General features: G+C 39.8%; 1 protein-coding gene across 7 annotated transcripts in view; it reads right to left on the bottom strand.

Moving 5' to 3' along the window:
* Nucleotides 1-17,960, bottom strand: part of DENND1A (DENN domain containing 1A) — a 673,977-nt gene that overhangs the window by 45,379 nt on the left and 610,638 nt on the right. For 5 of the 7 annotated variants that reach the window (XM_043984170.1, XM_043984174.1, XM_043984171.1 and 2 more), the window contains one exon: nt 5,052-5,111. The exons of the other annotated variants lie outside the window; for them this stretch is intronic. In XM_043984170.1, coding sequence (XP_043840105.1) covers nt 5,052-5,111 — 60 coding nt within the window. The remainder of the gene's footprint in view (nt 1-5,051; nt 5,112-17,960) is intronic. 7 annotated transcript variants of the gene reach the window in all.

The following is a 17,960-nucleotide window of genomic DNA, read 5'->3' as shown; positions in this document are numbered from 1 at the left end:
TCGACTGAACTTGCAACGTGGTGAAACATGGGGAAAAGAACAACAGAGCTAATTAGACGAGCTGAGCTGTCAGAGTGCAGCTGAATGGCGCAGTGCCAACAAACAAAAGGAATGGGGCTGGCAATCAGCAGGATCGATGGAGGAGACTGCTTCATTAGGGATGATAAAACAGACAGAGAGGGGGAGAGGCGAGGGGGACAGAGAGGGACAGAGAGAGGGAGAAGGGGGGAAGCGGAGGAGAGGGGACAGAGAGGGAGACGAAGGAGGGGAAAGATGGGCAGAGAAAGGGTGGAGGGGAGAGAAAGAAAGAAAAGGAGGACAGAGTGGTGAAGGAAGAGAGGGAAGGAGAGAGAAGAAAGGGGAAGAGAGAAGGGGAGGGGAAGAGATAACTGGGGATAGGAAGGGAAGAGACACACAGAGTGGAAGGGGGAAGTGGGCGGGGATAGAAACAGAGAGGAAAGGAAGGAGAAATGAAGATGAAATGGAGAGAGGGGCACAAAGGGGAAGAAAGAGAAAAAAGGGACTGAGGAAAAAGGAGGCAGTGGGCAAGGGAAAGGGATAGAGGAATGAAGGGCTGAGAAAGGTGAGAAAGGCAAGTGGGAGAGACAGACACAGAGAGACAAAAAGTGTTTAATTAAGCCGCAATAGGAAGATGATGCGCAAAGCTGGCTTGTCAGCGTGCTGTGAACACTTTCACCTTTCTGGTTATGCTTTCTTTTGGGGGGGGGGGTTGGGGGAAAACACACACACACACACACACACATGTATGGCCCCACCAGTGTTATGAGACCAGCAGCATCAGGGGAGAAAATGCTAAGAAGGATTTAGAGCCCTGTTCAAGGGGGACTTCAGGGGAAAGTTGGGAAACTAGCCAATTCCCCACTGGATTTAAAACCTGAGAAATCTAAGTCGGCAGGGTTAAATGTGTATTGAATACAAAAGCGCCGAGTACATTTGATTTTAATGGGGAGAGAGGGGGAGAGAAATAATAAATACGAAGCTTATAAAGGGCTTCCCATGCAGTCAGGAGAGAGTCAGCCTTCCCCCTCCCCTCCTCACCCCCGCCCCTCCCCACTAGCCTTTAGTACAGACGACATTTTCAATGCTTTCTTCTTCTTCTTCTTCTTCTTCTTCTTCTTCTTCTTCTTCTTCTTTTTTTTTTTTTAAATAAAGAGAACCCAAATATTCTGGTAACATTTGAACTCCAGCCATAGGTGACTTGGTACAAAGCTACCCCCCACCCCCCAGCCCAAGGCTGTGGATCCAGTCCCTCCTACCAAAGGGGTCTGATATATAATGAGCCTTGCCGGGTAAAACTTGCACCCTTGATATCTGGTGGAAGCAAAGCCTTCCACAAGGTCAAGGAGGGAAGATGATATGGTCTTGAGTAAATAACATTGGGTTGGGAGGCCTGGGCTGGGTTCCTACCTCTACTACTTGCTGTTTGACTTGGGAAAAGCATTTCCCGTCTGTAGCCTCAGTTTCCTCATCTGTAAAATGAGGGGAGGGGGTGGCCATGATGACCACGAAGGTTCCCTCTAGCTGTAAGGTTCCTATGAGCTCCCATTTCTTTCCATCTCATTTATACAACAGCAGCTATGAATGTGGCAGCTTTGGAGCTTTGACAAAAGACTACGCGAAGCCCTGCTTGCAACCCTAAGGGTTTCTATCACCAACATTCTCATAAATTTACTCTTCCATTTAAGTCACAAAGAGGGAGGGTTCCTGGGGTGGCTGATTTTGTTCTGGGAGCTTTGGGGACCCCAGCTGCACACACATCTCTTGCCTCTTCCAACCTTGGTCCATTGCCCCACGGTTAGAACCTTAAGAGACCACCTAGACTGACATCTACATTTTAAAGATGAGTAAAGCAAGGTCAGGAGAGTGACTTGCCCAAGGTCACCCCATCAAGCACAACCTACACTGCCCAGGGGGATGAAAGGGCACAGGGGATGGAAGGGAAATGACAGAACAAGTAAATTCCAAATGAAGTTCAGTGTAAACATAAGCACATTTTGGCATCAGAAGCGTATTCTAATCATCTCAGTTTGCTCCTGTAGAATCCACTGTTCCGCTAGCACTTTAATGTAGGCAGCTGAAATACAACTGGTGCTTTTCTTACGGCAATGTTTACTCTCCTAACCTGTTATCAATCACAGAGGGAGCAGAAACAGTTGACATGAACAGATCATACCAACAGCTGTAATGTACTGCAGCTGAAAGATTAAATAGAGCTAGCAAGGTTTGCTTTGATTCAAATGGAAACAGCTAAATCACATTGCTCAGAGAAGTCTCCCTGCCCCTCCTCCACACTTCCAGGATTATTAAAGGGATTATACTAACAAAGACCTCAATGAGTAAAATTCCAAAGGGCCACTCGTTGGATAACTATGGCTTACAAAAGTTGGCAAAAGGTTTAGTTCTTTAGTCCTTTGAATGAAGTTTATTATTATTTATTGTTACTGTCTTTATTAAGGGATTTTCAATAATAATAAACATTTATAGAATGCTTAAGATTTACAAACGACTTCCCTCCCAACCATCCAGTGATGTACAGAGTACAAGATAATTGTTATCCTGATCTTATAGATGAGGAAACTGAGGCTCATGGGAATCCAATGAATTCCAACATTACTGAGTTAGAAGTGTGGGAGCCAGGATTTGATTACAAGTTTCAGAGAACGCTGAATCTGGAGTTAGGGCACCTGGGTTTGAATCCCAGCTCTGCTGTTTTACGAGTTTCATGACCCTAGACAAGTCATTTCACCTTGTAGGGCCCTCAATTTCCTCATCTGTAAAACGCAAGGACTGGATATAACAATCTTTCAGGTTCCTTCTAGCTCTAAATTCCATGATGTCAGCTTCAGGGCTCTTTTCATTGTATTACACTTCTTAAAAGTAGAGGGCAGAACCATTTAAGTTAATTGGTGGCACCAGTTTATTGGATTTAGGGTGAAAAAGTATTTTAGAATAATTTAGTGATTTCAGGATAAGTTAATTGATTTGCCTAAGGTCACCCAGTTAGGAAGCAGTAGAGGCAGGCTACAAACCCAAGTACTTTGATGCACAGTTCAATGCACTTTCGAAAGCTGATTAGTGTCCAGTTAGTTGAAGCTAGTCTGTAATTCCATCACATCCAACCCAGCATCACCCATATAATACATCCCAGATCAAAATGGGCATATTCACTAATAGGTACATGTACATACACTGTGAACAGAAAGAAAACTGACATCTGCATCACGGATAATGGAACACCCAAACTGGAAAAGGGGAATGCTAAAGAGACAGAGGGACATGCAGCAATGATTAAAAATGAGCAATGCTAATTAACCAGATCCTCTTGCTTACCACAGTCTCCATAGCTTTCACAAGTTCCAGAGTCTGAATTTGGAAATTTTTAATCACTAGGAAGCTAGCAATTGATTCTCATTCTCTCTCTCTCTCTCTCTCTCTCTCTCTCTCTCTCTCTCTCTCTCTCTCTCTCACTCACTCTCACACACACACACACACACACACACACACACACGTCCATTCAATGGGAAGGGACTGGATTAGATGATCTCCAAGGAGGCATTTGAGATTCTGTTTTGACATTGTGTGTTCTATGTTTTAGCACTCTACAATCCAAGATCCTTTTTTGGATATACCGTTATGTGTTCTAAGATCTCTTCCAACTCTGTTCTCTGGCCAACATTTTAATGACTAATGTAGGTCATAATTTTAAAAAAATTAATGTTTTATTCCCCCAATTACATGTTAAAACAATTTTTAACATTTTTGTTTAAAGTTTTGAGTTCCAAATTCTATCCCTCCCACTCTCCCTGAGACAGGAAGCAATCAGATATAGCTTATTAATGTGGGTCATAATGAAGGATTTGCTCCCCTACAGATAACTTATTGCCCCACGTTCATCCCAGATAACTCTTATACCCGGTCCCTGCTCCTTGCCTTGCCTTTTAAATGAAGCTTGTTGTACTTTTGCATTACTCCTAAAGGCAAAGAAATGCCTGCCTCCACTTGAGCAGGCTTGATTGTCTCTGGATGTAACTTACTTCCCACAAAACAGAAGGCATTGGATGTATTTCCAAACCAGTATCTGGAGAAATTGTGGACTCTGCTGCCAGATTCTTGCTTCTTTTGTAAAAGCAAGTCTTTTCATATATGGCTTTAAAGCTCATAAGCTAAAACGTCATAGGATTTAATAATGACGACAGCTCACACTTGTATAGCACTTCAAGGTTTATAAAGCACTTTCTTCAGACCAGCCCATAATGTAGGTAGTTTCCTATTATTATTTCTATTTTACAGTCAAGGAAACTGAGGCACAGAAATTAATTGTACATTAAAAGCTGAACCCAGGTACCCTGACTCCAAGTCTAGCTCTTTTCCTACTATCCCATGTTGTTCCAATTTAGAGCTGTAAGGGATCTGAGAGAACAGCCAAGGAATCACGTGACCTGCAAATGGAAACCTTTGAGACCATCTAGTTCCCCATTCCTCATTTTACAAAAGAGGAAACTGAGGCACACAGAGTAGAAGTTACTTATTCAAGGTTATAGGGCTAGTAAGTGGGCAGAACTGAGATATAAAGCCAGATTTTTGCCCTCAAACCTAGTACTCTTTTTATTATATACCACATTACTTTCTTACCAACCAATTCATTTTACAGAGGAGGATACTGCGAGTTAGAGATGTTCAGTGCCTTGCCCTGGCCTATATATCTACTGAGTGTCAGAACTGGGATTGTTTCTCCCACTCCAAATCCAGGGTTCTTTCCACTACATCACTCCCAGGATCTGATCAAAACAAAATCCATGCCAAGAAAAACAGCACACACAGCAGCCCAGCCACCTTCTTATCTGCTTTGTAGAACTTGTCAAGAAAAAGAGAGAGGGGAGAACCGAAATGCAAGTTTCAGGTTGTGCCACACAGAGAAGGAGGGAACTGATTGGCAAATCCAAACTGCCCAGGCTTAGTAATGCTGTTAAAGAGTGCAATTCAGGCAATGTTAAGCAGGGGCAAGGGAGGCAAAACTGCCAGCTACTCACGGGCTGCGCCCAGCGCTGTATCTTTGGAGGAGGAGGCCGAGGAAGACAAGGTCTTTGAAGCTGGAAGTGGAAACTGAAGCCATCAGTACAACCAAGAGCATTCAATTGTCTTTATGTTCAGCCCAGGGAAAAAGATTAGGTTGGGCAAATTTAAACAAGGGTGTTCAGCTTTTCCTACTGAAACCAAGCAATGCATCCCTCCCTGGACTACCTGAAAACTGATGGAATTATTATCACTCATAATTACCATAAAACTACTCCCTTTTATATGGCTGTAACATTGCTTTACATCCATTATCTCTCCCAACAGCCCCGAGAGGTAGGCAGGACAAAGATTATTATTCCCATTTTATAGATAAGGAATCTGAGACTTGGAGAAATAAAATGATTTGCCCCAAAACACATGGGCCAGTATGAGGAGGAGCTGGGTCTTAAATGTATGCCTGCTGACTCTCAAGTGTGGCATGCTTTCCATACCACACAGTCCCTGTAAGCAGTTTGCCTGCCTTGCAAATGGAAACTCAGAATAAAAATGACTAGCTGTCCCAGAAGCAGCTATGGCAGCAACAACTATTACAACAATGATAACAACAACAATTTGTTTGTGGAAATGGAGAGGTTTATGACTGCAAACCAGGAGTAAGCTGTCAGCACCAAATATTACAAAAGGGATATTTCTAAGGAGCCTAGAATTAGGGATCAATGTAGATTATGAAAAGAAACAGTAGAAACTGCACAACATATGATTTCAGGCTGTAAATATTTAGCACTTCTTGAATAGCTTCATTTGATCCTTTTTGGGGGGGGGGGCAGGGCAATGAGGGTTAAGTGACTTGCCCAGGGTCACACAGCTAGTGTCAAGTGTCAAGTGTCTGAGTCCCGATTTGAACTCAGGTCCTCCTGAATCCAGGGCTGGTGCTTTATCCACTGTGCCATCTAGCTGCCCCCAGCTTCACTTGATCCCTACAAATAGCTCTGTGAGGTACATACTATTATTTTCCTCATTTTAAAATTGAGGAAATTGAGGCAGAGGTTGAGTGACTTGCCAAGGGTCACATGTCTAGTAAGTATCCAAGACTGTACAATTTAACTGACTTGCTTGATAGGAGCTAATTAGAAGTACTTTAAATAATACTGTAATGAGTAGACTTGGCTTGGCATTTGTTTCTATGGGAATATAACTAGGTCCTATTGAGCTGTTTAAATTGTACACAGGTCTAGTTATTGTTAGTGAACATTCAGAATACTAGTTGGCAAAGTTTTGTGGCTTCATTTAGTCAAACAGTATTTTTAATGTACCTCACTGGTATTTAAAGGATCCTCTGTTATGATACAATCAGGCTAGGAACCAATAGATGGGAATCTGAGTCACTGAGTATCCTGGAAGAAATAAACTTTTTACTGTTAATTTCCCTTTGCTGTGAGATAGGCAACATTGCACTGACCCAAAAGGTCTAGGAAAGCTCAATTCTCCCACCTTTTTGGCCATTATAGAATCTAGTATTTCAAAGCTGGAATGGGTCTTAGAACATGGAACAAATAGATTTCTTAATGTCCAAATGAGATGGTCAACACACTAATCAAACCTATTGTTAGTCTCCAAACCTTTGAACTATATCGCTCTACTCCACCCCACCCCCTTCTCCACTATCCTCCACAGTTTTAGTACTGAGGTAATGTATGGCAGTACTCACTAACCAATATCCAGCAAATACTGTTCCTTAGGGAAAGGTGAGACTCAAAAGAGAGATTATGCTAACCTCTGCCCCGAGACTTCATACTTCTTTGCTTTGCTGACTCCATCCATGACATCATTAGCATGGGTACTCTCTCCAATGCCAGATGGGTGGTACAATGGAGAGAGCATTGAGCCTGGAGTTAGGAAAACCTGAGTTCAAATTTAGACTCAGACACTTACTAGTTAATGTGACTTTTGGCAACTTGCTTAATCTCTGTTTGCCTCAGTTTCTTCACCTGCAAAATGGGGATAATAATAGCACTTACCCCCCAAGGTTGTTGTGAAGATCAAATGAAATCATATTTGTGAAGTGCTTAGCACAGTACCTGGCACATAAAATACTTGTTTCCTTCCTTTCTTTTTCCCCCTTCTGTCGGTATGAATTGTAATTTTTCCATGTTTTTTTAGTCCATGTTGTTTTTGTCTATATTCTTCCACAAATTCTCCACTGAAGAGCCAAACAATTTGTTAGAATTCTTCCTCTTAGGGGCGGCTAGGTGGCGCAGTGGATAAAGCACCGACCCTGGATTCAGGAGTACCTGAGTTCAAATCTGGCCTCAGACACTTAACACTTACTAGCTGTGTGACCCTGGGCAAGTCACTTAACCCCAATTGCCTCACTAAAAAAAAAAAAAAGAATTCTTCCTCTTGTTCCTTTAATACTTCCCAGGTACCAGTGCAGTTCTTAGGACTATCCTTCGTACTTGCTAAATGATTGGCCCACCTTCTATTCTACAGGATCACAGAATTTGAATGCCCAGAACAAATCCCAGAGATTATCTGGTTTTACCCTTTAATTTTGCAGATGAGGAAACTGAGTCCTTGAAAGAACTAATTCACCCAAAGCATCATATATTCTAGGAAAGGACTTCATTTTTTTATTTTTATTTTTTTTAGTGAGGCAATTGGGGTTAAGTGACTTGCCCAGGGTCACACAGCTAGTAAGTGTTAAGTGTCCGAGGCCGAATTTGAACTCAGGTACTCCTGACTCCAGGGCCGGTGCTTTATCCACTGCGCCACCTAGCTGCCCCAGCATCATATATTCTAAGTGATAGAACTGGGACTCATATCTAGGTCATCTCAATACAAGTCCAAATCTGACCTTTTTGCAAATAATCAGTGATGTTAGGTTGTGGCTAAATTATAACCATGATATATCTTCCCATTGGCCTTTGGGCCACCTGCAATTTTGACCCATCCAAGATCATGGAGTTCCATGATTCATAGGCATATAGCATTATGAAGAGAATACTGGTGTTTAAAAAAATGTTCTTTTGAGGCAGAGAGCAGTTTGGGAAAATTGAAATGCTGCACAATTTCCAAAGTGTGATTCCAGTTCATTCTTCTACTCCTCCAATTCTACTGCACAAACCCCACCTAAAATCCCAGGCAGTCAATAACAGGAAGCAATAAACTGGTACCTCTTTTGCCTATAAAGAAGGATGGCAATTTGTAAATGGTGGTGCTTGGGGTGGGGTGGAGAGGATGATGAGATGACAGCAACAGAAAGTACAGTTCAATTCTAACACTCCATGTTTTAGGGTTCCTTTAAGCTCTGGCATTCTTCAGTTGTAATATAATGAAAAATATGTAAACAAATTATTCTCAAAAAAATGAGAAAGAATTTTGCTTTTATGAGACAAATATAGTCCTAATACTTAAATTAGGAAAGCAAAGAAAGAACTATAGATCAATATCATTAATGAATATCGATTTAAATAAAACTGGGACAAAAAGACCACAGCACTTTACCCCTTCAAATTCATTATAATCAGGTTACACTTATATCACAGATGCAAAGATGGTTCAACATTAGGAAAATGATTAACATACTTAATCATATTAAAAACAAAACCAAATAAAATTATATGATGACCCCAATAGATTCAGAAAAATAATGTGACAAAATACAATACCCATTTATGTTAAAAAGAGACCCTTTTAGTATAATAGATATATTTTTAATATGATCAATTTTTAATGAGATTTTTTAATATGATAAAAATTGTCTCTAAAACCAAAAGCAAGAAGTACAATGGGGAAACACTAGAAGCTTTCCCAATAAATACAGGAATAATGCAAGGATGCCCCCTTTCTTCACTACTATTTGTTACAATTCTAGAAATGCTAGCAATACCAATAAGACAAGAGAAAGAAATTAAAGACACAAGGACAGGCAAAGAAGAGACAAAACTATTCCTATTTGCTGATGACATGATGGTTTACTTAGGTAGCAGCAAAGAAGCTAATCAAGAAATTTAACTGCTTCAGCAAATTTGCAAGCTGTGAAATAAACTCACGAAATAAACATTTTTATGTAACAACAAAATCCAAGAGGCTATAATACAAAAGGGGCATGGATTACTATTCAAGAACAAGTGGGCAAGGGAATTGATAGTGTAGTCAGAGCATGAGTGATGGCTAGGGAAGATCTAAAAGGTAGGGGAGATCACAATAAATATGGAGAACAGAGTTGTCAGGTGGGTGTGGCAGAGGGAGGGAACTCTATAGATAGTAGAAATCAGGATCTGGAGTGGTTGACAAATTTGGATAGTATAAATCTCAAAGGGTTGGAGAATTTGCTTTAATGAAGCATAAATGTTTGTTGACTGATACTCCATGATATATATTCAAAATTGATATAGGCACATGACCTGGATATTAAAAATAATTCCATAAAAATTAGAAGAAAAGCAGATTCATATACCTTTCAGAAATATGATTAAGAGCTAAATTCTTAGTCAAACAAGAGATAAAGGCATTTACAGAAAATAAAAATGATCATTTTGATTGCACAAAATTAAAAAGCTTCTATACAAACAAAATTAATGTATCTAGGATAAGAAGGGATGGGTTCAACTGAGACAAAAAGTCTTTGTATCCAATATTTGTGATTAGGATTTGATATCTAAGATATGTAAACAATTAACAAATATGAAAGACCAAAAGCTGTCTCTCAACAGAAAAATGGTCAAGGGCAATGAAAACAAAACAAAACAAAAGAATTTCAAACTTAAGAATTGTATGAAAGAATTCTTCAAATGACTAATAAAGAGGTTTTACCTCATACCCAGCAAACTGGCAAAGATGACAAAAGATAGATGGGAATAGTCAATGTTGGAGAGGTGTTGAAAAAATAGGCACACTAATTTATTTTTGGTACAGTCATGGATTGGTACATTAATTCTGGAAATCAACATAGAACTATGACTAACTGTGCTAAAATGTCCACTCTAGGAATATACACCATTAGGGGGTCAATGAGAAAAAGAAAGTTTCCATATACACCAAAACATTTACAGCAGCACTCCTCATGGTATCAAATAACTGGAAAAAAAATATGCTAGTGATTGGGGGAAATGGCTAAATAATTTGTGGTACATTAAGATAATGGATTATTACTGTGATAAAAGAAACAATGAACATGATGAATACAGATAAGCATGGAAAGGCTTATGAACTGATGCAAAGGCAAGCAGAGTCAGGAAAACAATAAACAATGACTACAACAATTTAAATTGAAAGAACAATAAAGCAATTCAAACTGAAGGTTGTGAAATTATGATTATACTTGGCTTGAAGAAGAGATATGAGAAGATGTATCACTCCATCATTTTGTAGGTATAGGGCTTCAAGGGTGAGAAATGCTGTCATACTTTTTTGATGTATTGATTAATTTTGCTGATTTTTTCCCCCTCTTTTCAAAATTCTATGTTATAAGGGATAGCTCTCTGGGAAGGGCTATGGGATGCAGAGGGGAATGAAGGCGATGTGTCTTTTTGTAGTCTCAGCATTCAGTACAGTGCCTGGCACAGAGTAGGCCCTTAATAAATTTTTATTGATTGATTGAGGTAAAGGCAAAAGAAATGAAAAAAAAAATCTATTTTAGAAAATAATTGGCAGTGCTAGGAAATAGTGGATCCCTGTTCTGTTTAATTGCTGTTGCACCTGACCTACTGCCCCAATGAAATAATAGGACTTAGAAATGGAAGGGATTTTATTATCAAGTTCAGCTGTGCCATTTTAGAGATGAAGAAACAGAAACCCAGAAAGGAGAGATGACTTGCCCAAGGTTTTACAGAACATTCATTGGTGATCAGAAGTGGGACTAAAACCCAGGTCTCTTAACTCCCATACCCTAGACTATGACCACTTCTTGCATGGCTTTCTTTTAGTATTCTTTCTTTTAGCCGGTTTCCATCCTAAAGGCTCACAAACCAGTGGGATTGTGACACACTTAGAAAAATATTTTTCCTGAAATGGTAATGTGTTGAACATGAGTTTTATTGTGATCATCACGGGATTTTTTAATCCTCCAAAATTTGTCTGAAAGGTGATATAGCAGAGAGTCAGAGTGGATGATCTGTTCAGAGCTCTGCTACTATTAGCAGAGTGATCTTAGCCTAGTTATTTCCCTTCAGGGGTGGGGAGGGGGTCTGTTTTCTTCTCCAAAAACCAAAGGGGTTGAATTAGAAGAACAAGTCTGAAAGAATGGTCTGTGGACCCCTAGGGGTCCCTGAGATCCTTTTGGGAGATCCTTGAGGTAAAAACTATTTTCATAATAATGCTAACATGTTATTTGCCTATTAAAATGCTCCTCCCTTTTACAACTACATATTTATGTGAGGCCAGATTTTCTTCATATACTTCAATCAGAATAACATATCACAACAGATTGCATGTAGAATGTAAAACAATGCCACTCTTCTCACTACTTAAAAAAGTTACTTTTCATAAAATTTATATTATTTATGTTAAAATGGAATGGGTTTATTGTTATTTTAAAATAAGTTATAAAGAAAATTTAAAAATTTATCAATTTTAATGTTTAATATAATATTGATTGACACAAACCATATAAACAAAATTTCTTTGAGGTCCTCAATAAATTTTAAGCATGTATAGGAGTCCTGAGACCAAAAAGTTTGAGAAATGCTGGACTATAATATGTTAAAAGGCTCTTTTCACTTGAAATCTAGGATCTTATGACCTGTTGCACGCTAAACTCTCTCCTCTTTCCTCTTTATGTTGCTTGTTGCAGTAGAAAGAACCCTGGATTTGGAATCAGAAGATTGAGTTCAGTTCCTATTGTTGCTAATTTTATTGACCACTTCTGAGTCACTTCCTTTCTCTGGGCCTCAATTTCTTCATCTGTAAAATGAGGAGAGTGATCTAGCTGATCTCTAAAGTCCATTCTAGCTCTAAATTCTATGATTCTATGAGCTTGGGAAATCTATGATCCTAACTGAACTGGGATCTTCTACCCCCGTATTTCCCCGCAGGCCCTTACATCAACACTCAACACCTTATTTGGGAAAGGAGGGAAAAGAAAGACTTACTCTTCAGGTTGAATGTTCTACCAGATAGAACATGAAACCCTTCTCTGTGCAAACTGTGAAATACTGTTTTAATCGCCCAGATGTCTGCTAGTTAACAGGCTCAGCTGGAGTCCCCTAGGAGATGTGTATTCCATGGCAGGGTGTCTTGATAATTAGTGGAGGAGTTCATATTTCCCCCCATAGTCCCAGGGGGGTCTTTAATACCTACCCACTGGGATTTTGCCTTTCTCCCTTTGGTCTTGACCCTGGAAGATGTCACCATCATGTGTTTTATCATCAGATTATTTTCAAAATCAGTGGGAATGCAGCTTAGCACTGTGGTCCCAAGCCATTCTTTCTCTTTTCTCTCCTGCAAGTGGACCCTCCAGAGATGATACTCCTACAGGGAGAACATCTCCTTATTTCCCTGAGGATGGGGGATGGTAGGGGTTAGTTCTCCTATTTTGTCTCATGGGGTCTTCACAGGGTATCATTAAAATATATTTTTTAAATGAGTTCTGCTATATCTTTCTTTGAGTAGAGTCTGGATGATTACTTATCATCAATGTAGAGGGAATTCATACTTCAGAGAAGAATTTTGGATGATAGAATCTCTGAGGTCCTTTCCTGTGCTAAGGTTCTGTATTGTAAGGTCCCTTCAAATTCTGGCATTCTAGCTTTATGACTAAATTCTCTTCTTAGCTCTAGGATTATATTCTCTAAATTTCTATGTTCTAAGTTCTATATAACTTTGACAGTGTATGTTCTCTGTTTGAAAACTCTACATTCCTTGTTAAGATTCCATGATTTTTTGACTCTTTGCTTATTGTACCTTCAGAGTTACAGCTGATCAGCATTCACAAGGTCTGGGCTTTAGGCCAGAAGCAGGGCTGTTCATCTCAGGAATGTGTTTTTGGACACTACAACAGAAGGAAACTTAGATGGGGCCAGAGGGTGTTTTGCATCCCCTTTCATCCTGACAAATAACTATGGTGGATACATCAGTGTTGTAAAGTGTGTAAAATGGGAACACGAGAAAGGACAAGCACTAAAAAGTAATTGACATGAAGGTCCTACTAGAATATAACAGTTATTTGCCCTTTGTCAGTGCTTCATTTTTAATGTTGGTGTTTGTATCTGTCATCAGCATGGGATATGTAAGTATATTCATAGTATATGAAGATCATATTTACTAGGACAGCATCTGATTTGCAGTTAATTTGTTGATGCAGCAAAACACATTGTTTCCAAAAGGTCAGTAGGGGAAGCCGTGTTGGAATATCAACTTAATTACCTGTGCTGTATGGATGAATGGGCACACCGTGCAGGGCTGCACTGCTGAAAACAGCTAAATTATGAGGCATGTTCTTGAATGCAGAGAGTGCATCATAGAAAGGCAAAAAGAGTCCTGCATTAACCCATTCCTTTATATCATCCTTGTAGGCTGGCCTTAATATTGCCAACACACTAAGGCCTTTAGTACATTGTAAAGGCTCCTGGGCACTGTGGTAGCCATAGAAATGTCAGAGCTGGAAGGAACTTTAGAAGATATAATTTTAGAACTGAAACTGACCTTAAGATTATCTAGTTTACACCACTCATTTGACTAACAAGGAAACTCTAACTTGCCTAAGGTACTTGAGAGTCAGTGGCAAAGGTCTTCTTAGAGTCCGGGTCTTTGATGCCTTGTATGCTGCTCTTTTCAGCTTCACCTGCAGAAGTTGGCCACCCAATTCACCCACAAGGTCCTTGGATGCAAAGGGTAACCCTGGCTGGGCTGGGGGACAGGTGGTATACTTATGTACTATATCAGGGTAGAGGTCAGCTAGAGTAATCTCCCAGTATTATGTACTGATAACTTTTTTTTTTTTTTTGGCGGGGCAATGGGGGTTAAGTGACTTGCCCAGGGTCACACAGCTAGTAAGTGTTAAGTGTCTGAGGCCGGATTTGAACTCAGGTACTCCTGAATCCAGGGCCGGTGCTTTAATCACTGCGCCATCTAGCTGCCCCCTTGATAACATTTTTAAAGGAAGTAGCAGAGAAGTGAACGTAAGAGTGTACTGGATATTTGCAGACTTCTCACAATAAAAGTATTTATCCATTTTTGAACAAATTAAAAAAGTGAAACATTTTCTCAGTGAAGCATAAGGTCTGGTGCATCAAAGAACTCTTTCTTAAATATGGTGTAATGGAAGAACACCAGACTTAGAATGAGGAGAACTGTTTTCAAGTCTTGCTTTGGACACTCGATATCTGTGTGACCCTGTATAGATCACCTTGCATTTCTGAGTCTTGGTTTCCTCTTCTATAAAATGGGGACAATATTTCCACCACCAACCTTACTGGTCACTGTGAAGGAGACACTTTGTAAACCCTATTACTTTTGTAACCCCAAGATTTCACTGGATAGTCATTCTCTCCGCCAACACAGATCACGACCCTTTTGTGACTGAGTAAATAGATAGCCTTATTGAGCTGTTGTGGATGAAAAATTCATACCCAGGGCCAAGGTGATCATGAGCGTCTTTAAATTTGGCTGGGATGTTCCTCAGATGACAAGCACAGTCCATTACTAGGTCCATACCTGAAGTCTTCCCACATTGGTGGGACTTGCCAGAACTTTTGCCTTAATGATAGTTTTTAAGAACTCAGGGTCATTTCAATGACATGAGGAAGCCGTGGAGTAGACCTCTAATTTTTAACAAGAACATTATCCCTAAAGGACCCTTTATTGGAATCCAGAGCTAAGACCATAAATTAGAAGAAATACTGTCATTTCTCTGGTACAATCATCATAATAGCTTTGCTATGAAACAAAAAAATTGACTGTTGTGTTTCAGAACCGCTCTGAAATTCATTCATTCAATAAATTCATTAAGTTTCTACTACGTGCAGAGCACTATCTTGAATGGCCTTATCAGGAGAGATCTGCAGTTCAGAAAATACATGGTTTCTGCTAACATGGATCATATAATCTAAAAGGGAAATAGCACACAAGGCAGATAACTGCCTTGTTTTATCATCTACAATATTATATGATAAATGCATTAAAGAGATACAAAGAAAGTGATACGTTAGGTTCAAGGGGAAGGTTGTTACAGACTAGGGGGGGTGGGAAAAGATTTCTGGATAAAGTAGCAAGGCCTAGTTATGGACATGGTAGAAACAGCTCTGTGAACTACAGAATTTTTCTAAAAGCTCTACAGGACTCTGAAAAGAAATGCAGAATGGGGCTGTTTCTTTCAGGCAGATAACATTCTACAAATTCTTGGATGGGGGGCAGGGAGCGGAGGAAAAGGTTCTTATTTGTTTGCATTTTCTGAAGTCTAAACTCCAAGTTGAGAACTTTCCTCAAAGAGCTAAGTACTGCCAATTTGAAAAGAAACTGCTTCAGAGACCTACACAGAACAAAAAGACATTGCTTTTGTGACTAAGAAGATTTAATTCCTTCAAGTCTCACTCAGCTCAGCTGCTAACCCTGCTGCATGGGACACATTCCCTTACCTTCTCTGGGCCTCAGCTTCCTCAAATGTAAAATGATGGGGTTGAATAATGGTGCCGAAGGAAAAATAACAAAACGTGCCCCTCTCTCTCTTAAATGGCAGAGAGGAGGGGACCAGTAGGGCAGAATTTGTATACACTGTCAAATGTGGTCAATTTACTGGGTGTTTTGCTGAATTGTTTTCATCTTTTTTTCCTAATTAATTAATTTTAAATGAGTTCCAAATTCTATCCCTCCCTCCTTCCTTCCCTTCCCTCCCCGCCACCCTGAGGTGGTAAGCAATCAGATATAGGTTATACATGTGCAATTATGTATTGTTTTAATCTTTTCGTTTTTAATCTGGAGGGGGTTAAGATTCCCCTCCTTCCCTTGAGTCACTGAAATAAAAACAAAAGGCATCAATAAAACATATTTTAACGATGAAAGTGTTGAATTAAGACGATTACTATATATGCCCTGTCAGCTCTCATATGTTGCTATAAATCCTGATTTCCATGGGCTGGAACCACAGAGACTCAGACTGAAGAGCAAGCCTATGCTTTTTTAAAGGGATTTATGAGCTGGTTTCTTTACAAAATTCCCTTGAGGTAGAACATGCAAATGTTATCTGCTTCATTTTGAAGATGATGTAGAGAAAGGAAGTGATTTCACAAAGTCACATGGATTCAATCAACTTTCAGAACAGGTAAGTCAGAATGTTAACATTAGAATGGAATTCAAAAGATGGGATATTAGAATACAGGCCACTGAAGCTGGAAGGCACACTGAAAACAATGTTAGGATCAAAATGGGCCTTAGTGATTGTTTATTCCAATTTGCTTCTTGTATAGATGAGGAAACTAAATAATAAAGCCCACAGAGGGTGAAAAACTTGCTCGAGTTCAGGCAGCTAATTAATGGCTGGGGCAGAAATTGTAAGCCCAGTCAATACTCTTCCCCACCTCTCCACACTGCCTCCCTACTGAGAAGATGACACTCCCAGAGATGGGCCAGATGAGATGGGGGAAAATAAAACACAGGCTTGCAAAACATTCTCTAACTTTGGGCCTGATTTCTACTCCCACAGGCTTCTTTCCCAGGGATGAGAAAGAGGAATAAGGCATTGTAATCTTGTGGAAGAGAGAGCTGGAAAGGCCATCACTTTCAGAGTACAAACCTCATCTATGAGGAACCCAGGGCTGTTAGAGCGAGAGAGGAGGTCACAATTAAACTCTATCATTATCTTAAATGAGGAAAGAGAATGAGTTCACCTGGTTAATTTTTCTAGCCAGCCACTACATCAATGCTCTGACCTATGAATGAAACATCGAGAGATAGGAGGGGAAGACAAAGATTTATGTAGCAATATAGGATCCCTCTAGGGTTGGAGAAAGGTTCTTTTGCTCAACGGGACTGGAAACCTGCTATTATGCAAGGCATCAAAATAAAAGAGCTTTTTTGTTTGATATACCTCCAAAAAAGGAGTTTAGAAAAGGATCTTTCAGTGTGTGTGTGTGGAGTGTCCTTTGAAACGGCCAACATTCTTTCCTATTTTTTCCCCAACTTCTGTCATTTTTTTTCCCACTCTTCCTCTCCTAACCCTGACTCTTGCCATACCTTCTCAACACAGAGAGAGATCAAATGGCTTCATGTCTCTGGTGTTTTTCAAAGGACAAACCCAGAAGTGAAGTCCTTGGCTTGGCTCATGTCTTTGGGATCACTGGGAGGTGCCCCTATGACCCAGGTTCCCCGTGGTCATACCAAAGTCTAATCTCTTTTCCCCATGACATCTCTTCAGATATGTGAAGATAGGGAATAATGTACCCCCTAAGTCTTCTCTTCTCCAGGCTAAATAGCCTGAGTTCTTTTAACCCCCTTTATTCAAGGTCTCAAGCCCCACCAAGAAGGCAGTATTTGGGGGCCTGAAAACATTTTAAGTCATCTGGCTTTTTCAGAAGAAATGATTAAAATTCTTCCCTTTTGCTGAAAATATAGCTTTAAAAATAGTTATGCTCAACTCTGCAGTATGTTATTTTGGGGTTACATACCCATTTTCCTTAATTTTTGGAATATCTTTACATTTATTGGTTATTTCCTGTGAACAAAGAATAATCTGGTGTGGCTTGGACTGTAATTCTTGGTATGTGAAGGGCTTCCTTTTAGATGCTTGCGATATTTGTTGTTTAATGCTGAAATTGTGAAGCTTAACCATGATGTTTATGGGTAAGTTAATCTTAGTGTTTGGTTTAGTCAGCAATCTGTGCAGTCTGTTGAGCTAACTTTAACTATTTGTTTTTGATATTCTTTGGTAATTTTCTTGCATGCTTTTCTGAAGTAAGGCATTCAGGCTCCGTGTTTCCCTAGTATTCTCT

Source organism: Dromiciops gliroides, chromosome 2 (genome assembly GCF_019393635.1).
Source record: "Dromiciops gliroides isolate mDroGli1 chromosome 2, mDroGli1.pri, whole genome shotgun sequence".
NCBI lineage: Eukaryota > Metazoa > Chordata > Mammalia > Microbiotheria > Microbiotheriidae > Dromiciops > Dromiciops gliroides.
This window is presented reverse-complemented; position numbering and strand designations above follow the sequence as displayed.